Below are 25,209 nucleotides of genomic sequence, written 5' to 3'. Positions count from 1 at the left end.
TCAGATAACATTGGAAGTACGATCATTGCCTACTGAGCTATAATACCTTTCCATCATGATAAAGTAGTTCTGAGGACCAATTTTGCTTTTCACTTAAAAATCTAGTAAGTGTTTCTCAAATCCCAGTAAATATCTACGTAAATCCTAAATATCATATACTCCTGGGAGAATTCTGTGCTTCTGCACACATGCAGAATTCATGTCCAGCACAGATTTTTTTCTGCAGAAAATATATTCTGCCTATGACGTGCTGCAACTCTGCTTACGCACCAGATCCTGCTGGGTGCCAGAGCAGCTGGTTGAGGTGGAATAACAGGTAGCAGCCAGCTGTGTTTATTACAGAAGCCTGTCTGTGGAGCCATGTTAGGAAGCTAAGAGGGGCACATATGGCTGCTGGTGTGTCACAGACTGGGGTTCGGAATGGCTGGTGGGGGAGCTGACTGTGAGGTGGGTTGAGGAGCTAATGGGGTGAAAGCATTAAGCCAGGAGCTGAATGGGAGTGTGATTTCAGGGCCACAGGAAAACGAGGGCTTCTGGGCCACATGCCAATGGGGATTCCTGGGACATATCAGGAGACAGAGTCAGATATGTCTTCCAGATTTGGAGAGGCCCAGGGTCTGCATAGGGAAGGCTACCCAGCTACCAACTCTCACCCATGCCCATCAGCCATTCAGGTTTACTCCTAGGCTCCATCCCTCTCCCTCAGCTCCTCCATTACCCCTACTGCCTCCCTAGCCTGAACACTCTTTCTGAGGGGTGCAGGACATACGTTTCTGCACTGGATTATAAATGAATTACTCAGAGTTCTGTTCGAATGTGCCCATTAAGGAATCTATTTGTTTAAAAAAAACAAATCCCACGTTTTTTCCGACATACTTACTGATGGGTATTTTTAAATAAATTACCAAAATAATTGATCCTAGTGTGATTATATTGTATTATTTTGACAAATAAAATAGTCAGAATTGTGCAGAATTTTAAAATATTGTGCACACAATTTTTAATTTTTTGGCACAGAATTTCCCCAGGAGTAATCTTAAATAGATGGAATGGCAGACCTTGGTCATGCAGAACTGCCTAACTAGGACTGAAATCTAAAGAAAGTTGACTGCACTCAGTGCTTTTTCAGCACAGGCACAAGACAGTTTCCAGGACCTTCCTAGCAAAGTGGACCAAAGCATACAAAGGTAGGAGTGCTGCTCCATCCCAGAACATCACAGCTCATTCCACTGAAGGAAGCTGTAACTGTTATGATAAGTCCAAAATATGGAAAATATCAACTTGCTCCTTTACCCCTCCAACCTCCCTCTGCCCCACGTTGCTAAGGTCTTAGACATCTTGCGGGTGCTGCGTTTGATAGGGGCATACTCCAGAATGTGGTCAGCTTCCTCTGTTGACATTGTCAGTATAGTTATTGAGCTAATCCTCATCCCTTCAAGGGATGGCCTTTCAGTGCGCTAATTGTTCCATTGTTAAGACTGTTGGATATTAAAGGAACAGAAAAGGGAGAATTTGTGCTTAGCTGAGAATTTCCTGAGCACGTCACATTCCATGATCTGTCCCACCTTCAGATGTTATTTCTAATTAATTACAAAGTTTAGGTATATTTCTTTGAAATCTCACTTTTGAATAGGTATTGGTTTGCTTTATGAAATGACAATGTTTTATTTAATAATAGAGCTGGTTTAAAAAATTAATTTTTGAGACAAAAAAGGGGAAATTATTTAATAAAAAAAATTCCCATTTTTCAACCAGATCTGTCTAAAAAGCTTAGTAGTAGACAACTTTGAAAGCTGTTTTCCTGATAAAGGCTCAATCTGAACACCAGAAGGTCCAATTTGTCTTTAGCCAGCTGGGGTAGAAGGAAAAAAACATGATTAAAAGATGTGGAGAGTGTCCAGAATTTTTTTTCCCTTGTGTGCTGTATCGTATCATATATAAGTTTGCATAAAATTCTTTAGAAAGAGATTCATGAAATGTAATTCTGTTTCTTACTTTGAAGACTACCTAATGGTTATTTGATACAACAGGGACACACAAAAGTAGCAGTGTTCAGAATAGTAGCACCATCTGCAAGTAATTTTCTTGTTTCTCCCCAGGAGGAATTAAATTTTTTTTCAAACGTGTTAGAAATCTTTATCCAAACTATCTGTTTCATATAATGTCTCATTTTGAATTACTACTGTATCATGTTAGATTTCAACTTTATTAATTTGAAAATGCTTTTGTATAAAAATTCCATGCTATGGTAGGAAACCAAAAGAATCACTGCCGAGGAACTCAAAGGGAAAATTTGAAGGCCTTGGTTAAGACTTGCAAAGCAGATATGACTGAGAGGGTGAGATTGTTAAGAAGTTGAGAAACATACTAGGAGCAGGGAAAAAAATGAGAAGTAATTAATTTTGTTTGTAGTGTATCTTGGAGGAGTATTTTTATTTTCCGATTTGACCGTGTTTAGGATTTTATTTTATTTATTTTATTTAGTGGGGTATTTCTTGGTCCCTGAACATGGAACCAGACAGTCTGTGATCTTTAAATTGTGAAAAACATTAGTGTTGTGTTTGTGTTCTGTACAGCACAGACCATGCTGATAGTAGTGAATAAAGAATGGAACTGGTCAGAAAATGTTCTTTTTAATCTATGGCTATGTCTACACTTCCCGGAGGTCTCCCGATAGAAATCTGCCACTCCAGGAACCTTCTGCCAACATCCTGGTCATCCTCATTCCATGAAGAAAAGGGGATGTGTTGGCAGAGAAGGTTTTCCTGACATTTGGCACCTTGCAGTCGGGAAAGCCTCTACCAACTGTCAGCAGAAGATACGCAAATACTTTGAGCAATTTACGTATCTTTTGCTGACAGCCTTCAATCTAGACATAACGTAGGAGAAAATGTCTGCTTTCTCTATTGAAAATCAGGAATGTGTCAGTTCTTGGCCAAAACCCTGAAGTTTTTAAGTCAAACTTTTCAGTGTTTGGCAAAAGACTGCTGAAAACCGAAAATGTTTTCACCTTTTTTTTTTCTCTTTAATGTTCAGGTTCTCAGATTTCTGATGAAAAATCTTTTTTTTTTTTTTCCTGGAAAAAAACATATACTTTCCACTAACATTAATTTAATTGAAAACCCAACTTTTTGCTGGAAAAAAAGTGTTGGCAGAAAATTTTCAACCAGTTATAATAAAGAGTAATTTTAAACAAAACTACATTTATGGGAGATAATGCTTGCTTCTTATTTACAGTGTCACCTGAAAGTGAGAAAAGGCATTTGCATGGCACTGTTGTAGCCGATGCTACAAAGTATTTACATGCCACATATGCTAAATGTTCAAATGCCACCTTCATCCTTCAACCACCATTCCATCCAGCAGATATTCTTCAATGCTCAGAGTGGGTACTTGATAATGATGCACAGCAGTGTGGACTGATGCATGTTCATATTTATCATTTCAGTCAGATACCATCTTTTTTTTTTAAAGTAACGATTGGTTGTAAAAATTGCTACATTGGAGGTGGAAATCAAACTCAAACACCTAAATGAGATTTAATTGTGAGGCACAGATAATCTCCATCAAAGCATAAAGGAACTAGCACATAACATTGCAACCCAACAGCAAGGGTTTTTAATTAATCTGTAAACATAGGCTCATGCCTTTTGACTAAAGAATTGCTGATGCGGTTCTCACATTTAAGAGATGGGGGAGGGGAAATGAACTGGGAAACTACACGCCTGTTAATTTGACCTCACTCGTATGTGAGGTGTTTGAACAAACTTTGAGAAAAAATATTTAAAGAAGTAGAGGTAAATGAAACTAAGGTCAAAATACAACGTAGGTTTATAAAAAGTAGTTCTTACCAGACCAACCTTGTCATTTTCTCTGAGAAGATAACTGAGCTGTAGCTGAAGGAAATGCAGTAGATCTAATTTTTGTGGATTTCAGTAAGCATCTGATACAGTTCCAGGGGGAAGTTATTTGTTAATTTGAAGAAGATGGGGTTTAATATGATGATTGAAGCTGAATGAGGAACTGGTTAAAGGGAAGACTACAGTGGGTCATACTGAAAGGTGAACTGTCAGACTGGAGTAGATTTCTTCAGGAATTAATCTGGGGAACAATCTTAAATTTAACATTTTCTTTCATGACCTTGGCATAAAAAGTGGAAGTGTGCTACTAAAATTTGTAGGTGACACAAAGGTGGGAGAGATTCCCAGTATGAAGCAGAACTGAACTATCTGGGGGGACCTTGAAAACTGGAGTAATACAAGTGGGAGGAATTTAATAGAGCAAAGTCGAAGGTCGTGCATTTAGGAAGTAACAAGATTTTTTGTTATAATCTGGGGACTTATTTGGAAATGACAAATGAGGAGAAAAACCTGGGTGTACTAATTCATGACAGGATGATATACTCCAAGTGTAGACATAACCCTTCTGACAAGTTCTCCCTTAGGTCTGCTTGGCTTATGGTATAGCTGTTGGATCGTTTTTAATTTAATGTACAATAACATATTCTGAGGCATCTTTTTCCCCACTCTAAAGGAAATTAATATTTAAGCTGATTTGCTTTCCAGGGGGCATCCTTCCTTCGTACAACAACTATTGCATGTTTCCAGTTGGATTCAGTGCGGTATAGATATTGTTTCCACAAGTAAAATAGCTTTTTGTCCACATCCTGTACCTTCCCATGTTAATTTCAAACACTTCCTTGAACTTTTTATTAACGAATTATGCCTGCTCTGTGGTTTCTATCCATATCTCAGCGTACAGAAAACTTGGTTTTCTTTTTTGAACTGATGAGCAATTTTAAAATTTGTTTTTCATCAAAATTCACATTCTTTAGACAGTCTTATTTTTTTCTTGCCTTTGGCTGAAAATAGGTGTTTCTAATAAGGTTTTCATGTCACTTGGTGGTTTATTGTAGATTTGCAACAGTGCACTTGCAGGACAGTTGTGGATCTTCAAGTACTATTGTACAGCTTGGATAACCTCTGAAATGATCCAAACACCAAGGAGTACTAAATGATGGAATTTTTTTAAGTATCTGTACATTACATAAAGGTTTTTTTTTAAATAGGTAATATCAACAGTGTGTCTGTATCCTTTATAACTCTTCTTTCAGTATTAATAAAGAGGCTGGGAAGATGACAAGTGAAGTAAGTTTGACTAAAATAAACAGTGGGGCCATGGCTACACTAGCCCCACCCGTTTCAAAAGGGGGGTGCTAATGAGCCACTTCGGCAGATGCTAATGGAGCACTATCATGAATGTACAGCACCTCATTAGTATAATGGCGGCCGCTCATTTTGAAAGTGCTGCTTTTGAAATGCATGCCACCAGTGTAGCCAGGGGCCTTTCGAAAGTACCTCCCCGCCAGATTTTGAAAGCCCCAAAACAAAATAGAAAGAAGGGGCTTTCGAAATCTGGGGGTCCTTTTGAAAGGCCCCTGTCTACACCAGTGGTGTGCCTTTTGAAAGCAGCACTTTCAAAACACGTGTGGCTGCCATTACTCTAATGAGATACTGCATATGCATGGCAGCGCCTCATTAGCAGCTGCCGAAGTCGCTCATTAGCATCCCCCTTTCGAAAGCAGGGTGCTAGTGTAATCACGGCCAGTACATCCAAGATTGCCAACCATACTCAGGTCAGCTCTTCGCTGAACTGCTGGGGAAAAAAATCTTTTCTTTCCAATTCTCAGCTGGATCCTGCAAGTCGCTTCTCACTGCTACTGAGACTGGTCGACTCATGAGATAAGTCACTGTCGTCATGCCAGAATTCAGAATTTTCCCCAACATGTTTCATATAAAGCACATTGGAGCAAATGCTAACATAATCCTGACTTCAAGCAGCAGAGGATTAAGTTGGCTTTTATATTTTTAATTAAGTTCTTTCTAAATCCGAGAAATTCTGAAGGGATTGTTTTTTAATGCCCTTTAGGAGTTCTGGATTCTATTCCAAAAGCTGAAAAGTTTGTGAAATGAAACATTCTGTCACAACTAGCTAAGCTCTTTTGAAGTATCAGTTTTGGTTTGCAGGAATTTTCAGATAAAACCTGATGTTCTACCTGGTATTTATAGTGGTCATTTACAATTCAAAAAGACTCCAGTCCAGACTGTAATAATTGCAGGTGCCTCCACCTTACAATGAGGAACCCATGCAGATAAGTTTGGTAACCAGAATACATAGAGAAAACTCATAGGTCCGTGTAAGTCACTGGGAGTTTGGCCATAGACTTTAATTGGTCCAGAATTTTGTCCTGGGCATCTGTGTGAAGCCAAACTTCAGATAAATGTCCTGGGAGAGGGTGGCCGTACATGTATTTGGAGACCTGATAGCCCCAAAGGTGATCATGTTGTAAGTGAATTATCAGGCCAATCTGCTGTTCATGAACAAAAATGAAGGGAGTAGGTTTCTCTCCCATGAGAGTGATACTGGGTAACACAAAATCATTGCTGTTTTGGACAATGTATGATTTCTGTATTCTGTACTATGTTATTTTGCATTTAAATGTATTTCAAGTGTTCCCAGAGCTTTTTAGGCAACCTTTTGGTGTGGTGTTTTTGTTTAAAACAAAATCTAAGTAAATAAATAAGACTTTATAGTTGCCATTTAATTGGATGAGAATGAGAACATTATTACAGTCAGACATTCAATCACAGACACTCACAAACTGTACTTGGCTCAGAGGTGGGGATGGAACAAATCTTCCTCAAAAGCCGCACACCTAGGCTGGAATTCTGAAGCCTGCACAGAGTTTCTGTTTTTCTGCACAGGAAAAATTCAGACCACAGCAGAAGTTAACGCCTTCCCCATTACATGGAGGACATTCAGGTTTACCTTGTTTCTGTTTTCCTCTAGTTGCAAAACTTCTGAGTAAGCTCTGCAAAGACAAAGTGTCCATATAAATGCAAGAAATTTGGCTGAGTTACGAACTGTTCAAAATCACCATTTCCCATCTGTGTTTAGCTCATGACAGCTTGCTCCTGGATTGAACTAAAAAGCCTGAACATTCTAGTACTGTATGTATGCCACAAAGAGTGCACTTCTTAACAGGATGCGGTCAATACAGATCCTTCTCCTGTGAACCAGGAGACCCTGAATAGAAGTCTCACTTCTTTTACTGGCTAGTGTGAATACTTCTACATCCTTTGCAACCCTTATTCTGGAGCAAAGCCTACATGCTAGGGAGTCATGCAAGGTGGAAATATAGCCTAACTCTCAGTTGTTTAGCTAGACTGCGTCAGAAGGCATCTGTCAAATCTAAGCACTCCACTATACACCATGTAAAATGGACATAGTCATGCAATGGAATCCACTAGTTAAGTTTGTTCCTCATCTTCTTGTTGCTGGTACACAGTGGATAACAATAGGTTCTTCCTCGAGTGTCCCCATGGGTGCTCCACGATAGGTGTCGGGCTCGCCCCGGTGCTGCAAGTTGGATCTTTCCAGCAGTTTCTGCCGGACCGCGCATGCGCCGGCGCGCACCGCTCTCTTGCGCGCTCCCGGCCACGTGCGCGATCCGGTCCCCGCCAGTTCCTCTTTAACCGCCATCGGCTGCAGACGGAATCCGCTCAGGCTACGGCCAGAGTTAGCGTATTTAATGTTTTTAAAGTGTTTAGAGTTTCTTTTTCAGTCTTTTAGCTTAAGTTAGCTTGTTATTGTTTTCAAAAAAAAAAAAAAAAAGAAAAGAGAGTAAAAAGTAAAGTTTTACAGCCTTAGTAGCAAGCGGAGCAGCGGAGGCCCGGGGACGTAAGGCCATTAGACCTCCTGCCGCGGCAGGCTGAGTCCGAGAGGGGAACAGGCACAGAGAAGGTGCTAAGTACCCTATTAACAACTCAAAGACTCACCACAATGTCCTCTTCAGGATTCAAAAAGTGTGAGTCATGTCACGAAGCGATGCTGGCCTCCGATGGGCACAGTCAGTGCATTAGGTGCCTCGGGGAATCTCATGTGACCCAGAAATGCTCCTTCTGCGCAAAGCTCACAGCCAGAGCAAGGAAGGACAGAGAGATGCGGCTGAAAATGCTGTTCTTTGACAAGGCCCTCCAGCCAGATGCGCTGGAGCGGCCTCAGCAGGAGGGACCCGCAAGGGCCCATAAAAGGAAAGCTGCTTCCCTAACCCCATCAGCGTAAAAACGGAGGAAGCTTTCACCAACCTGATCCCTGCTGGCAGCCACAGCGAGCAGGACAGGTGGAGCACATAGCCCCCAGCCGCAGTCACAGCTGAGCGGCGGCGGCGCGGAGATGCAGGTGGCAGAGGCTGAGCTGCCGATAATCAAACAGCCGCCCCGCACCGCGGGCAGGGCGGCAGCCAGGCAAGCGCTGGAACCGGCAGCACCGCAGCTAGTGGCACCGACCCCCGGGGAACCGGCAGTGCAGAGCTCGCAGGCACGCGGCCTGCAGGCACCGGGGGAGACCACCCGTGCAGCACCGCAGCGGAGCGTGCCGAGCGCGGCGCAGACAGCGGGGCCGAGATCCCCAACACGGAAAGGGGCGGAGCCAGCCCCACAGGGGAGGGGAAAGGCAGCACAGAAAACCTGGCACCGCAGTCCTTCTCCAGACAGGGCTGCAGGGCTACTCGCTCTAAGCCCTCCACTTACACTGCGGACTCCAACGAGGCGGCAGGGGTCACCTGCAGTATACCCTGAGCCCCCATCCCCGTTCCTACAGCCAGCATCACCATGGCTCAGACCACCATCGCCTTTCCTGGGCTTTGAACCCCTGGAATAGTGCCACAAATCAGTCTCTCCATTATCTCAATCACCCAGACGATCTCGCTCCCCCAGACGCAGGGGGTATGCGTCTCCAGAGTGGTCCAGGTCTCCATCTCCGGAAGAGTGCCCGTGTTGCCGTGGTCGCCCCTATCACGCGGGGCATAGACAGCATAGGCATACTCCCAGGGACAGATCCCCCCAGACGGTTCAATATCCCCGAGGGCAATCGTGGATGGGGACGGAAACGCAGATATCTCAGGGGGAGTTGATTCTGGAACCCCGAGATTCTCCCTCGCAGGTATCTAGCGAGAGGATCTTTCACTGTCAACAGGACCCAGAGGGGTCCAGAGAGGCTTACTCTAGCGGTTCCTCGCTATCTTCCCCTGACGAGGCCACGGCCCCAGGGGACGTCCGTCCTCCAGATGATCTCAAACAGTTCCAAGAGCTGTTTAAAAGGGTGGCCTTCACGCAAGGCATCCAAACAGCAGAGGTGCAAGAGAAACACCATAAGCTCCTTAAAAACCTGAGACCTCCGGCCTCTTCCAAAATAGCTATTGCGCTTGATGAAGCAATCATGGAGTCCGCCACCACAATATGGCAGACCCCTGAGTCCACTCCGCCTATAAACAAGAGAGCGGATAAGAAGTACTTCGTCCCGGCGAAGGGCATGGAGTTCCTGTTCAACCACCCGCAACCAAATTCTCTGGTGGTGGAATCGTCTCAATAGAGGTCGAAAACTTCTCAGTACAAGACAGGGGGAACGGACAAAGATGCCAAGAAACTAGAGTTGTTCAGCAGAAAGGTCTACTCCTCCTCTACCCTACTGTTGAGAATGGCGAATTACGCAGCGCATCTAGCGAACCATAATTTCGACAACTACTCCAGGCTGACTTCCCTCATGGACTCGCTTCCAGAGGACACAAAGCCGGTGCTCAAGGCCATCGTGCAGGAAGGCTACGCAGCCTCGAGGACAGGAGTTCAGATCTCCCTAGATGTAGCGGATACGGCAGCACGCTCAACAGCTACGGCAGTGGTCATGCGCAGGGAGTCCTGGCTCCAGATATCGGGTATCCCAAGGGATCTGCAGGCGAAGATCGTTGATCTCTCCTTTGACACGCAGAAGCTGTTTGCTGAATCAACCGACTCGGTCCTTCATTCCAGTAAAGACTCGAGGTACTCTCAGGACCTTGGGGATTTACACCCCTCCATACAGAAATAAAAAGTATTACCCCCAACAAAGACGATACCAGTATCAACCACAGCGTCCCCAGTACCACAGGGTCTACGAGCAAGAGCGACATCAACAGCACCAACAGTACAGAACTCCCAGGCGACGTTCTCAACAGAGCCGTGCGTCCTCGGGGGAGGGCCAAAGGCCACAAGTTTGACACACAGATCGAGGGCAGCACTATCACTACCATCGCGCAATGTCATCCGAAGCTACTATTCCACCATCGCCTCCGACCATTCTACGACCAGTGGCAAAAGATCACCACAGACAAATGGGTACTGGAGATCATAGCCACGGGTTACGTGATTCCCTTCCAGTCGCTCCCACCGCCACGACCTCCACCCAGACCCCACCTAAAGGACGCCTCCCACGAAGCGAGACTCAAGCAGGAGGTAGACCATCTTATGCTTATAGGGGCAGTGGAAAGAGTGCCGGAGCAACTCCGAGGGAAAGGGTTCTACTCGAGATACTTCCTCACAGAGAAAAAGACAGGAGGCTGGAGGCCCATCCTAGATCTTTGAGGCCTCAACCAGTACTTGCGCAAGCAACGCTTTCGGATGATCACAGTCGATTCTATACTTACGGCACTGGACGATGGAGATTGGTTCGCAGCCCTCGACTTACAAGACGCGTATTTCCACATAACTATTCACCCGGCTCACAGGCGTTTTCTCCGGTTTATGGTAGGCAAGAACATTTTCAGTACCAGGTTCTGCCATTCGGCCTCTCCTCGGCCCCCAGAGTCTTCACCAAGACCTTGGCAGTGGTGTCAGCCTACCTGCACAGACAGGGGGTGTTTATATTCCCATATCTGGAAAAAAACGACTGCCTACTGAAAGGGGCCTCGAAGGAGGAGGTACTTCGCATGATACGCATCACAGCAGACGCGTTCTGTTCGCTGGGCCTGGTCATCAATCTGGCAAAATCAAAGATAGACCCCGCACAGGACATAGAGTTCATAGGGGCACGTATAAATTCCATCACAGCAAGGGTTTATCTACCAGATGCCCGCTTTTGCGCCATTGGTTCCCTCGTGCAAGTCATCACCTTCAGCCCTATGGTGCCGGTTCTGACATGCTTACAGCTGCTGGGCCACATGGCAGCAGCAACGTTTGTGGTACAGAACGCCCGATTGCATATGCGCAGCATGCAGCACTGGCTGGCGAGCATCTACAAACCGGCAGCACACACCGTCCACAGGGTGGTGTCGCCCACGACAGAGGTGCACAGATCCCTGCAATGGTGGGTGAACCCCAAGAACATGCTAACAGTGGTGCCCTTTCACCAACCACAAATATCTGTTTTTCTCACTACCGACGCCTCCCACATAGGGTGGGGAGCACACATTGGCGAAAAGGTGACGCAAGGACTGTGGTCCTCCACAGAACAGTCAGTGCACATAAATATACTGGAGGTCAGAGCGGTGTTCAACGCCTGCAAACACTTTCAAGACCATATACAAGGCAAAGTAGTCGGGATGAGTACAGACAATACCTCCACCATGTTTTATATAAATCGGCAAGGAGGAGCTCGGTCCCGTGCCTTATGTGCGGAAGCAGTCTGATTGTGGAACTGGTGCATCGCCAACAATATAACCTTGAAAGCCTCATATTTACCAGGCGCTCACAATGTGAAGGCAGACCAGCTGAGCAGGCGCTTCGCACTCACACACGAGTGGCAGATCCGTTCCAATCTGCCACGAACAATTTTTCACGCATGGGGATTTCCCCAGGTAGACCTGTTTGCCACTCAACACAACAAGAAGTGCCCACAATACTGCTCCAGGGCAGGACTGGGACGGGGGTCCCTGGGGGACGCATTCGTGATCTCGTGGATGGGCCCCCTGCTCTACGCATTTCCTCCCAGAGTGCTTATCCGCAAAGTCTTGCAGAAAGCCAGGAGAGAGAGAGCCCGAATGATCCTAGTAGTCCCAACGTGGGATCGACAGCAATGGTTCCCCTTACTCCTGCGCATGTTGGACTGTCCACTGATGCCCCTCCTGGTGGCGCCGGATGTGCTCACGCAAGCCCAGGGGTCCATAGTGCATCCACACCCCTGAGGCCTGCTACTGTAAGCATGGTTAATCCATGGCTCAGCTCCCTAGAGAGCACGTGTACGGAGGGAGTGCAGCAAGTCCTAGAAAGTAGCAGGAGGACTTCCACCAGGAAGCCCTATAAGCAAAAATGGACTCGATTCACTGCATGGTGTTCTACCGAGCAATTAGCCCCCCTTGCTGCGCCTATACCTGTAATACTAGAGTATTTACTGGACCTCAAGAGAGGCGGACTCTCCCTATCCTCGTTGAAGGTCCACCTTGCCGCTATATCGGCTTTCAGACATGAAGAGGAAGGGCACACGGTGTTTGCCCATCCCCTGGTTACCAGGTTCCTCAAAGGGCTGGTAAACCTATACCCCCCTCGGAAACCGCTTCCACCTTCGTGGAGCTTGGACCTGGTGCTTAATGCGCTAACGGGACCACCATTTGAACCCTTAGCCACAGTTTCCCTCCGTCTCCTTACGATAAAGACGACCTTCCTTCTTGCAATCACGTCAGCTCGCAGGGTGAGCGAGCTTGCGGCAGTTATGGCAACACCACCCTGCACAGTATTTTCCAAGGAGGCAGTAACCTTATGGCTGCATCCAGCCTTTGTTCCCAAAGTTTCTTCAGAGTTTCATATTAACGAACCTATAGTTTTACCCTCGTTTTATCCAAAGCCTCATAACTCCAACAAAGAGGCGCGCCTACACCTCCTGGACGTGAGGAGGGCGCTGGCTTTCTATATAGACAGGACTAAGCCCTTCCGGAAAACGGATAGACTCCTAGTCTCTCTCGCTCCCAAATCAAAAGGAGAAGGTCTCTCTCCGCAGAGAATCTCGAAGCACATGATATCCTGCATAAAAATATGCTACGAACTTAGAAAGACTCCTTTACTGGCCCCGCCTAGGGCTCACTCCACTAGGGCGGTGGCGGCATCAACAGCCTATTTCAAGGGCGTTGCACTAAAAGACATTTGCAGAGCGGCAACCTGGTCATCCTATGACACCTTCACCAAGCATTATGCCCTTCACAGGGTATTCGAAGAGGATACCCGTCTCTTGGCAGCGGTCCTCTCGGGGACATGCTGCACATAATCCGATTACCCACCTCCTATCTTGGGTTACTGCTGGGTAGTCACCTATCGTGGAGCACCCACGGGGATGCTCGAGGAAGAAAGAGAAGTTACTCACCGTAGTAACGATGGTTCTTCGATATGTGTCCCCGTGGGTGCTCCACCACCCGCCCATCCTCCCCGCTTCGGATCTCTGTTTAGTATTTTTGAGGAGCATCCAAGGCGGTTGGTCAAGGAACTGGCGGGGACCGGATCGCGCACGTGGCCGGGAGCGCGCAAGGGAGTGGCGCGCGCCGGCGCATGCGCGGTCCGGCAGAAACTGCTGGAAAGATCCGACCTGCGGCGCTGGGGCGAGCCCGACACCTATCGTGGAGCACCCACGGGGACACATCTCGAAGAACCATCGTTACTACGGTGAGTAACTTCTCTTTTCTGCTGCCAGCTATTGTAGTTAAGTGGTATAGATGCCATAGTGTTGAATATTCTGGAGTCAAATCCTGCTGATTGATAGGGAGTTCATTACGCTCAGAATAGTATTAATTTTTAAAATAAATTCCTAACATTGCAAACAAAAAAAGTACATTTGAAAGAATTAGATGATTTTAAAGGCCTAAACGTGAAGAAATGCAAAAATTAAGATTGTCTCGGAAATGTTAATTCCTGTTTATATACATTATGATACAAGCTTTAATTACAGGATTACTATTTTTTTTTTTTTGCAGACTCTCTGCCTCATTCAGTGCACAAGATTTTTGATATTCAGGGACTGAATTCAGGGTGTGCAGTGAGTGAGGCTTTTGTTTGTAGGAACCCCTGCTTCATTTGTTGCATAAATTGGAGGGTATATGGTGAATGAGGCAGAGGATTGCAGGAAAAGATTGTCTCATAATTAAAGCAGTTAAATGCCGTACTGGATTCTATCTCAGACTGCCATAGAGTTCGTGTATGATGCATTGCTGGACAACTAACTTGAACCATACTTTTCACAGGTGACCATTAATTGTGTGTTCCTCATATTTTGGGTGCTCAGTTTAAGACATCTGGATCCTGTTTTTAGAAGAGCTGAAGGCTCACAATTGTGCATGGATTCACTCAGAGCATTGAGGCTCAATCTCTTTTGCAGAAAGTTTGTGATCAGAAGGAATAGATTGAGCATAGAGCTGGGCATCAGGAAATTCCTGAATTTGAATCCTGGCTGTTTTGTTGATTTACAGTGTGGCATGTCACTTTGTTTCTCTTTCTCTATCATAAGATGTGGTAAGAATATTTACCCAACTACTTCATGGGTGTTGGAGGATTAATAAATATCTGTACAGTCCTTTAAATACAAAAATGCTAAGGATTCTGAAAACATTGGGCCTAAGGTGTCTCAGTTTAGGCAGCCAACCATTAAAGTGCTCAGAATTAGTTGATGTTTTTGTATTGAGTTTAATTTTAGCCATGTCAGTCCCAAGATATTCAGTGTGTTCAGAAGATGCCTGAAGGAGAGCTCTGTGTAGCTCAAAAACTTCTCTCTCACCAGCAGGCATCATCTAACATGATAAATATACTGCCCCATCTTGATATTTTTGCATATTTTGGCCTTAATCTCCCTGCCTCAGTCTCTGAGAAAGCCCTGACTGCCACACAGAGTACTGAGGAAGTAAATTATTTAATGTATGTTATGCCCTGATTGCATAGCAATGAGCCATAGAAAAGCCAATGAGGTAAGTATTAATTCCATCGTCATTACAGGATTTGTATATGGTTTAGGGACAAGAAGGATAGCCCAGTGGTTTGAACACTGGCCTGTTAAACTCTGGGTTGTGAGCCCAGCCCTTGAGGGGGCCATTTAGGAAATCTGGGGCAACTGAAAGTGGGGGGGAAATGGGATTGTGCTTGGTTCTGCCAAGAGGGCAGGAGACTATACTCAATGGCCTCCCAAGGTCCCTTCCAGTTCTGAGAGATGTGTACAGTAAATAAGGGAAGGGGGCTAACTTGAATGACAAATTTAAGGAGAAATACTGAACAGCTTCCTTGTTCAGTGAACACAGTTCAACTAGACCAATCTGAACATATTTTTAGTGAATCAATGTCCCCAGCCAGATTTAAATTGCAGTTAATTCCTAAGAGGAAGAGAAAAACCACAAAATATAATTGAAATTAACTTCTGTGCACTGAGATGTTTGTGAGGTGGAGAAATCCTATTGTGGGATAGAGCAATTGAAGCAGACAGAACTATACTGTCAAGTATCAGAGGGGTAGCCATGTTAGTCTGGATCTGCAAAAGCAACAAGGGGTCCTGTGGCACCTTATAGACTAACGGAAATGTATGAGCATAAGCTTTCGTGGGAAGAGACCCACTTTGTCACATGCAAGTTACCACAGGACCCCTCGTTGCTTTTGCAGAATCATACTATGTAGCAGTGGACTTTTGAGGAGTTGAATAAAAGGGGTAACTTTGACTAATTTTGTCTCCAATAATTTTAGGTACAAGCCTATGCAGAAGGTGGATGGCGTTGCAGATGGCTTCACAGGAAGTGGTCAGCAGACAGGCACATCTGTTGAGCAAACTGTTATTGCCCAAAGTCAACACCATCAGCAGTTTCTGGGTATGTGAGGGCATATTATTCTAGTATACAAATAAAAATAACCATCTGCCATCAGTATGAATGCCAATTTATACTAGTACCATAATTCTCTCCAGACTTAGAGTGTCTCAGTAAAGCTGTGATCTGTATTGGGGTACCCAGAAGTTATATACAGAAATTACATGCTTTGCATCATAAATTTTATTCAGCATTTCTAATCCTCATGTGTACAAAGAAGAAAAGTTTGTGCAAAATCTTAATTTGCATTGTCCTTGTAAATATATACTACCACACAATTTACAGTATTTAGCATGCACCAAATATGAAGGTAGCCTTAAAACTAATGTCTTAATATTTATGCTGACATCTGTTGTATTTTTCACTCCTGAACGTGTGTATAAAATTGAGTTACTTTCAAGCTTTGCAATTGCAATATAGCCATTACCATTTGGAATTATGGCTACATATGCTATATTTTCAAATGGTATAATCTATATTATTATTATTATTATAGACTAAAAAGACCAACATTTGAGAAATTAAGGTTCACAGTCTCCATGCACAAAAATGTTCACTTTATGCATACATCAATGCATGAGGCATTTACCAGAAGTGATCTTATAAATCTGACATTTGCACACAGCCTTGATGATTTAATAACTATTTGCATGTGTAAAACCACCTGATTTGAACATGCTATTACATAATTATATGCTTAGTTTTAGTCTCCTAAAGTAGGATTTTTGAAAGCACTCACCTTTGGCCTATCTTGGCTCCCTCTAACATCAATGGCAGTGGAATTAGGTCAATGGTGCACTTGAAAGTGTCATGCATTGTTTTTTTTACACAGAAGTGTGTTTCTGTACTCTGAAATATTTTTGCCACATACTGAAAGTACACATTAGATGTGCATTAAAGTCCATTAAATTCCAAACGTAAACACTGAATACTCTGACAAACTGCGACTGAACATAGTAAAACTGTGCAATAGTATAAAATAAAACTTAGTCAAAGCAAATAAGCTATATACTGATATATTGTACTTTATTCTCTAATTTACTGAAAATATCTTGTGAAAGGAAACACAGTAGTGCTTGCCTTTGACGTGCAGATGTGTAGGATATACATAAATTCATTTTAGCATGTTACGTATCGTATACAGATCGAACCTGTCTATTCCAACACCCTCAAGACCTGACCAGTGCCAAATGAGAGTTTGCCAAACCATAGGAGGTCAATATTGTCTAGCAACATTACCAACACTTCCACCACTACTGGGCTCTTAGAAGACATGTAGGGGTATATTAGAGGTAAACGACAGCACAGAACATTAAGAGCCAGAACTGGTGGTTGTAAACAGACTTTATGGGACCATTGCAAATTTGGCCACATCCGTGATAAGCAGACATCCAGCTACCTAAAATCATTCTGTACCACAGATGTTGCTCAGAGAGTGACAGATGAGAGAGGTTCAACCTGTAGTATATCTTCTACTTAAAAAATCAGTTAGTTTGGCTACAATTTTGTGTTGATGATTTTTTATTGCTACTTTTAAAAATAAGAAAGTATTTGTTCTACAAATACTGTGACCTTTTAAAATTTATTTCATTGTATCATTCTTAAAATGTTTTCTTAATTAAACTGTAATTGGCACCATCCACAATAGCTTTCTTCCATTATGTTGTCATGGAAACAGATGCATCTCGAGTACTTCCAGAGTTTGGAGATGTTGAAATATCGTCTTTGCCACATGGTACTACGTTTGAGGATATCAAATCACTACAAAGTCTTTATAGAGAGCACTGTGAGGTAAGAAGGATGTATTTGTATTTCGTGCATACTGTTTTACCTTTGAGTATTTCACTAGAAATCAAACGCTTCCAATGAAATGATGACAGTACAAAACATATTACATCCAAACAGTAATTTGCTTACTTAGTTCGAAGGGACATTTGCTAAGAAGATTTTTCTGAGGTCTTTCATTTGGTGTGAATAACCAATATTTGTTTATTTTATAGAATATTGAGCATGAAAATTAGTTTGTCATATTAAAATTTGTCAAATTAGTTTCCGTCATATTAAAAAAGTAGATTCCAGATTCTTTTGCATGCAATATTTTGATTTTGTGGGCATATAAATCTGATTAGATTAATTGTTTCTATTTTTTACATTAAGAAACATTTTTTTCAACTATTTAAAAAAAACAAAACAAGTTTTCTGACATCAGAGCTTTAAGCTACATTTTGTCTGGAATATTTCTGTGGCTATTAACAAGTGTTTCAAATAATGATGTGAAACAGGAGAGATGTAAGAACTTCGGTGCAGAACTAGTTGTGGCAGTCTTCTGTTTCCCCGATTTTTTTTTTTAGTTATTTTTAAAATATTGCTTCTGTAAATTCATTAAATATGTTCCTTTAGAGTAGAACTTCTCTTTTTTTGCCTCATACCCACTTTTACTTGGATTATTATATCTTTCTGCACATACTGGATATGTAACCTGATCATTAGTTAGATTAGACACATGCATTCTTCTTTCAATGATTGGTCATATGCATTCCAGTATAGATGCGCATGCACATGTGTGCTCAGTTACCAGAAAATTTCCCTAGCTGGTGGTAGTCAGGTCAGAACAGTGCCTCTTGGGAGTGACACTGATATGGCTGCCAATATAGACACTGCTCATCCCACCAGCCCACTTAGTTCCTTCTTTTCACCATGTCAATTGCTGGAACTCCCCACATTTTTGTGCAAGCAATCTCTTTGTTAGCTGGTAGCTGTTAGGCCATTATCTGTAAATAGTTCTCATTAGGTGTTAATGGTTTGGGCTAATCATTGGGCTCCAAATGGGGCAGTCATTCCCCCTCCTTGAGGCCTCAGCGGTGGGGCATGCTGAGGTCACCAGGCTTTAAAGTCAGCATCAACTGATGGAAGGGCATGTCAAAAAGTGATCCTTATTCAGACTGTCTGAAGTGTCTGGATGAGAGTCATCAGTGGTACCACTGACCCATTTGTAAGACCTTCAAGCCAAGGACCTTGAAAAGATAGAGCTCAATGCCTCAAAGTCTTTTTGATGGAGGCAGCTCTTCAACTGGAGAAATTCCCATCTGCAGGGCTGTGCACATCTTTCTCAGTACAGAGTGCGCTGTCACTGAGCTCTGCCATTGCAACAATGAAGGAGAAGGTAACCCAACATCATGGTCAAGGACTGGTAGCTCAGTCTTCTCGGAAACACAAGTCTCAGTCCCTGGTGCCTCACAAAAAGAAAAGGCATGATGAGTCACTCTCCAGCTGCTTCTAAACACAGGGAGAATTCCCAGGCAGCATCAGAGGAGGCACACCAAGGGCAGACCCCAGATGGTCAAGCTTCAGTGCCAGTCCGAGGTCCAGCCCTCACTCTGCTCAATTGCCTTTGACACCAGAAGTGTTCCAGGCGGCACAGAGCTTTCTTCGCTGAGTCAGATACCTAGTTGTCCCCCATTACATGGCAAGCCCTCCATGCTGGCATGACTGCCGAGACCTTAAAGCTCTGCCAGCGACCATGGCACCAGCCCCAGCCCATACAGTGTTCATGCAGAAGCCTTCAGGGCCAGCACTTCCTTGGTCTTTGGCCTTGGAGGCCTCAGGCTTGACATCTGACTCCTATTACTCCAGCTCTGGTAGGAGTAGGAGTGCTCACTCCTCATCCAAAAGGCATCAACATTCCACTCTGAGACAGCGGCCGTTGGATTGGCAGCCATCTCCAGAGTGGGGCAGTTCGTTTGCCCTCTGTTCCAAGCTCTGTCCTTGGCATTGGCATCAGGAGTTTCTCTGGTACTGTGCTCGTCACCATCAGCCCCACTGGGAGCCCTATGTGATGGTGTGCTGGACCGACCAGTTGCCTCCTACAGCATTGTCCTAATCTGCACCATCAGTCACCTCATCATTGGCCCCATTGTCATCGTCAACTCTGGTGGTTTCAATGCCTTTTCCTTCAGTGTCGTCTGCCATGGTGCTGCCCCAGTGAGGTCTGGTGGGTTCCAATTGGTGTCTTCAGCAGTGGCGCCTCCTCATGTACTACGAGGCTCAGTACTGCTTTCTGTGGACTCAGCGTCAGCAAGGCAGGCATCAGAGTCATTCCTCTCAAATCACAAGGCAGATGCACTGGACCTTGTGGGAACCAGGAATATGGGCTACCCTGTGCAGACGGGTGCATCCTCCTTGTCTTCGCTGGATGAAGTGATATTGGGGTCTTCTGTCTCCCCACACCTGGAGGACAGTAGGGCCCTCCTGCAGTTCTCTGCCAAGTGACCCACGGTGGCAGAGGTGAAAGGTGAAGCTGACCTGATGACAGATATCTTGTCATCATCGGGGCCTGCTGGGCTGCTTATTAAGACTATTGCTGAGAAGGCCAAGTCGGTTTGGCAAACCCAGGCATCAGCCCAGCCTATAGTGAAAACATAAGAGAGGAGATATATTGTCCCATCCACAGAGCATGAGCATCTCTTTACCACCCCCAAATATGGGACAGGGAGATATGGGAGGGGAGGGATGGCTTGTCCCAGCTGCGCCAAGCCCTGGAGAGCCAGCGCTCCCTGCTCCCCCAGCCCCAGTGAAATGGCAGCCGTGGGGACTCCCCTCTTGGAGCCTGGGGGAAGCGGTGGCCGCCGGCGCTCCTCGCCCCAGAGTCTCGGGGAAGCAGCAGCTGTGGGTGTTCCCACCCCCATCACCAGCCCCTGGAGCCTAAATATGGGACAATTTGTACCTTTTAAAAAATAAGTTAGGATGCCTTTTTAGCATCCCAAATACGGGACCATCCCGTCTAATATGGGACAGATGGCCATCTTATTTATGGTTGAAAAGTTTATTCGATTCGGGGGGCTACAGTTGCACGTATCAAATCAACAGGCCCTTGTTAGCAGATACTCTTTTAATGCGGCTTCATCCCTCTTTAAGTTCACAGAGCTGATCCCACCAGATGCCAAGCCTGAATTTACGCCCTTGGTGGTGGACAACAAGTTTATTCCCCATGCAGCTTTGCAGGTTGCCCTGGATGCTGCTGACACATCAAGAAGGGTGATGGTATGAGAGGTGGCCATGAGAAGGGGTGCTTGGTTTCAGGTCTCTGGCCTCCCATACAAAGTACAGCAGACCATTCAGGACTTGCTGTTTGAGGGGCCAACCCTCTTCTTAGAGAAAACTGATAAAAGGCTCCATAGCTTTAAGGGCTACCCTGAGGTCACTGGGCCTTCACACCCTTGTGATGCAACACAGGCATTTTACTCCCTGCCCTCCCACTAGGCAATTTTCCCAGCAGCCTAGGGATCAGAATAGGTGGAGGGTGGAGAGTGGACAGGTTGAAGCAACAGCAAACACTCTCTCCAGCTTGGCCAAGGACAAGTATAACAGAAGCCCCCATCACATCCTAAGTCCAGCTTTTGAAGGTGTGGTCAAGAGTGCCACAGCATTTCCTGATCTAGATCCAGCACGCCTTATTTTTTTATTTTGTCTATCCACATTCTAATATGCTTGGTGCTGTATAACATTGGACCGGTGAGTCTTTCACACAGTGGAAGAAGGGATATGCTATCCAGTTCAGTTCTTACCCGTCTTTTAACCCTCCTTCTCCAGCCCTCTTCAGGGACCCCTCTCATGAGAGTCTGCTCAGGCAGGAGACTCAGTCCTTAATCAGCGAGTAGTAGAGGAGGTTCCCCTGCAATTCAGGGGGTAGGGGTTTTATTCCTGTTATTTCCTAATCCCAAAATCAAAAGGGGGAATGAGGCCCATCATGGACTTGTGAAGCCTGAACAAGTTTATTTAAAAAAAAAAAAATCAGGTTTCGGATGGCCTCTCTCGGGCTCATTATCCTGTTGCTGGATCCAAGGGATTAGTTTACTGCTCTTGATTTACAAGGTGCGTACTTTCACGTCGCTATCTATTCTTCCCACAGGAGATTCCTCAGGTGTGTGGTGAATGGAAGACCCTATCTGTTCACATGCCTTCCTTTCAGCCTGTCTTGTGTGAGAGGATTTCTGTCTGGATAGTGGCTTCAATTAAGTAATGTTACAAGCTAGCAGGGGTTCCCCTTTCTCCAATCAGGGCTTGCTCTGTGAGGGTGCAGGCCTCTTTAGCAGCATTCCTAGCCCATGTCCCTATTCAGAAAATCGGTAGGACTACCACCTGCTCTTCCATGTATACATTTTAAGCCCATTATGCAATTACGTAGCACTCTACGGTGGACGCGGCAATGGGCAGGGCTGTACTACAGTCATTCCAGGGCTCTGACCCCACCTCCTAACATAAATTTGCATATACCTACATTGGAATGCTCATGAACAATCCCTCAAAGAAGAAAAGACAGTTATTTACTTCCATAACTTGTGTTCTTTGAGATGAGTTGTTCCTATCCATTCCAAAACCCTTCTACCTTTCCCCATTGTCAGAGTAGCTAGCAAGAAGGAAATGGGGAGGGAGGGGTGGTGCTTATTTTGTGCTCAATATCACATCTCGAATAACACCAGTTATGGAAGTAACTGTCTTATTCACCACTATTCCACCTAATATATAAAATCTAGGCATCATATATATGTTGTGATAAAATTCCCTGCTAACATACGTTTAGGTAGAGGACTATCTGTATTTCCTTTTATATTTTTTTCAGGCAATATTGGATGTGGTGGTGAACCTCCAGTTTAGCCTGATTGAAAAATTGTGGCAAACTTTCTGGCGCTATTCTCCCTCTACTCAAGCTGATGGAACTACTATTAGTGAACCGAGGTCAGTAAATGTCTCTTTCTGTTTATCATCATCCTTTAATTGCAGGTGTCAAATCAAATAGAATTATAGTCTTACATACTAACTGAAAACCTAACTTGGTATAATTAATTTGCTAAATTTATGCTGTCTAAATGTTTGTTCACGCTAACTAGTGTTTACCACACATTGACTTTTTGAAATGATTGTATGTGCATATCTACCATTTTGTTTCACTTTCATGACTAAAGTAGAGGTATCTTTTCATAACATTGTGTTCGATATTTTGAGATAAAAGGGCCATTATTATCCTATTTCTACATAAATTATGTGCTGCAGCAGAAACTTGGAAGCCATTTTTCAATCTCCTGTGACAAAATGTGCAGCAGTGCTGTTGATTGTGGTTCAGACATCTGGTTTTTTTTTTAACTAAAATGTTTTAAAGTCCATTGTTTTTCTTTCTGCACGTTTGCATTTTAATTTATTTATTTGATACATTTGTTCACACCAGCAATCTGAGTGAAATAGAAAGTCGACTTCCAAAAGCAAAGCTGATTACTCTGTGCAAAAACGAATCTATTCTGAAATGGATGTGTAACTGTGACCATGTGATGTACCAGGCTTTGGTGGAGATTCTCATTCCTGACGTCCTTAGACCTATTCCTAGTAAGTTGAACACTGATGACATCTTGCAAGGGTTTTGGGTGGGTTTTTGTTTGTTTGGTTGGTTGGTTGGTAGTTGGTTTGGTGATCTTATGCCTACAGTAACTCCCAGGAAACCTGTGGGAGTGGTTTTGAAGACTACAGGAGCAGTATGTCTGATTGTTGTTAGTTTTATAGTGTAGAAAGGTGGTGGTAGGTATATCCATTTTATTTAAAGACAGAGTGATTGATAATTTCACCATGTTTATAAAAAGATAGAAATGGGCTTCTGCAACTTGATGTTTTCCTTTAAAAAATGCTTTTGCCAGCGTATATTATTTATTTGTTATACTTTGGTATCAAAAACTTTGTTCCTTCATACTTGAACTTCAGTCTACATGATAGACTCCAGCACAATACAGGTGTGAGCCAAAGTCTGCTGATGTTAGTCTTTCCAGTCACTTCAGTAGGCTTTGGATTAGGCTTTATATTAACCTTTGAATAGGTAATAGAATATGTTTATGTAGTATGTTTTTGTTTCTGGACAGTTAACGCTGTTGTTGATCAGAGGATGACTGAAGTCATTAGGTTATGAATGTTTATCTTACATTTTATTATTAAAATAGTGTACTGCAAAGTCAAGCATTTTTAGCCTTATTCGATTTTTCAGTCTATCACATTTTTTGTTCCACAAAGGACATCATAGACTCAGTGACTGATTATAGTATAATACTATGGCCACCCGACCACTATCAAATCGTTTTACTCCAGGAGTAGTTTATTTTCAAAGCTAAAATTATTTGAATCTGTAATTGCTTAGGAAGTGCATTTTATGGCTGCTTTTGACAGAAAACTAATGCATCTTGGTTTTCAGCTAAGTTGAATTCATTTACAAAGTATTATGGCGTGTATTTCATGCTCAATTTTACAGATATATCTTCCATTAACAGTAATAGGTAATGATATTGTACAGATAAAATCCTTATAACCACATATGGATTGTGGTTCATGAAATGAGCAAACAATACTCACTTCATGGTTACATTGGATTAATATTTAGAAGGAGATAGTTACAAGGCTATCTGAGGCACTAACAAAATTATTTTCTGCTGTTTCAATATAACTGCTACTAATGATTCCAATTGTTACAGACAGGTTAGAAAAAAATACACCTACACCTTTGTAAAAACATGCTCTGCTACTCACCTTCACTTATTAATACAAGTACTGTACTTGCAGTGTAAGAAATGTTGGCTTTGTAAATTTGAAATTCCAACCATATACCATTTCTTCTTAAATTTTATAGTTTAAAAAAAAAGGTAAAGCATAAGATTGTGGTGGATTGCAATTTTATTTTACCCTTTTATCAATACAGTAAAAGAAGAAAGGTTGAATGATTATCTTTTTAAATACAGAAATTAAATAGGCTACCTTCAACAGGCATTTTCACAAATTGGCTTTGACTTATGTTTATGGTAGAGTTATTTTTCTGTTTAGTGTGACTAGGTGGGGGTCTTATTTTCAAGGAAATTCAGTCCAGCTTAAACAAATATCCAACAAAAAATTTCAATTAAAATTCACAAATTGAAGTTTGAATGAAAGAGAAAAGAGAAATTAAACTAGTCTTCCATTCCAGCCTCACAAAGTAGTTTCTGATTTTAAAAAATTGTATCTAAGTGAACTTATCATGAAGAATTTTAATGTGTATATCTGTGCTTACTGATTTATGTACCAGATCCTGTTTTTCACTTGCCCTTGCATCTTCTGAGCTGAGTGGTAGTCTCCAGAGAAGTTTTCATAATTTAGCTTATCTATGAAATTTTCCTGCCTGCTCTTCATGAAGTAGTTGGAGTAACATCAGTACAGGATTTCAAAAAAACTGTTCATTGATGGAGCATGTATGTCCAGCACTGATAAATGCATATGGGGGTCCTCTTCATTCTGTTTGTCATTACTGATGAAGGATTTCCATTAGGAATGAAATGCAGTAATGTATGACGTATCATTTTTTAGATTTGGGATGATTTTTAATAAAAAAAATTGTTTACTCAAAGGATAACCACCAACTACCCTCTTTCTGTCTGTTATGACATCCTACTCTCATCTCTTCAGAGGCACTTCCTTTTTTGGATCTTCAGGAGTAGTTGCCTAGCTTGTTCCCCGTCCTGATCTTTTGCAGGAGTGATGTCACTCCAGTAAGTGCACCTTCCCCAAATTCCCCT

General features: G+C 43.4%; 1 protein-coding gene and 1 long non-coding RNA gene across 6 annotated transcripts in view; one reads left to right on the top strand and one right to left on the bottom strand.

The window, feature by feature from the left end:
• Positions 1-25,209, bottom strand: part of LOC142013462 (uncharacterized) — an 88,851-nt gene that overhangs the window by 15,473 nt on the left and 48,169 nt on the right. Inside the window, exon 4 of one of the 2 annotated variants that reach the window (XR_012645650.1) lies at positions 6,659-6,871. This is a non-coding gene — a long non-coding RNA (uncharacterized LOC142013462). Of the gene's footprint in view, positions 1-6,599; positions 6,872-25,209 lie in introns of those variants that run through there. The other variant, XR_012645649.1, reaches the window with a different exon arrangement.
• RFX3 (regulatory factor X3) overlaps positions 1-25,209 on the top strand; it is a 212,487-nt gene that overhangs the window by 162,460 nt on the left and 24,818 nt on the right. For all 4 annotated transcript variants that reach the window (XM_074994847.1, XM_074994843.1, XM_074994846.1 and 1 more), the window contains 4 exons: positions 15,516-15,637; positions 17,313-17,425; positions 22,254-22,369; positions 22,857-23,011. In XM_074994847.1, the coding sequence (XP_074850948.1) occupies positions 15,516-15,637; positions 17,313-17,425; positions 22,254-22,369; positions 22,857-23,011 (506 nt within the window). The remainder of the gene's footprint in view (positions 1-15,515; positions 15,638-17,312; positions 17,426-22,253; positions 22,370-22,856; positions 23,012-25,209) is intronic.

The sequence above is a fragment of the Carettochelys insculpta genome, chromosome 5 (genome assembly GCF_033958435.1).
Source record: "Carettochelys insculpta isolate YL-2023 chromosome 5, ASM3395843v1, whole genome shotgun sequence".
Classification (NCBI taxonomy): Eukaryota; Metazoa; Chordata; order Testudines; family Carettochelyidae; genus Carettochelys; species Carettochelys insculpta.
The sequence above is the reverse complement of the archived record's forward strand: the minus strand, read 5'-3'. Positions and strand labels throughout refer to the sequence as shown.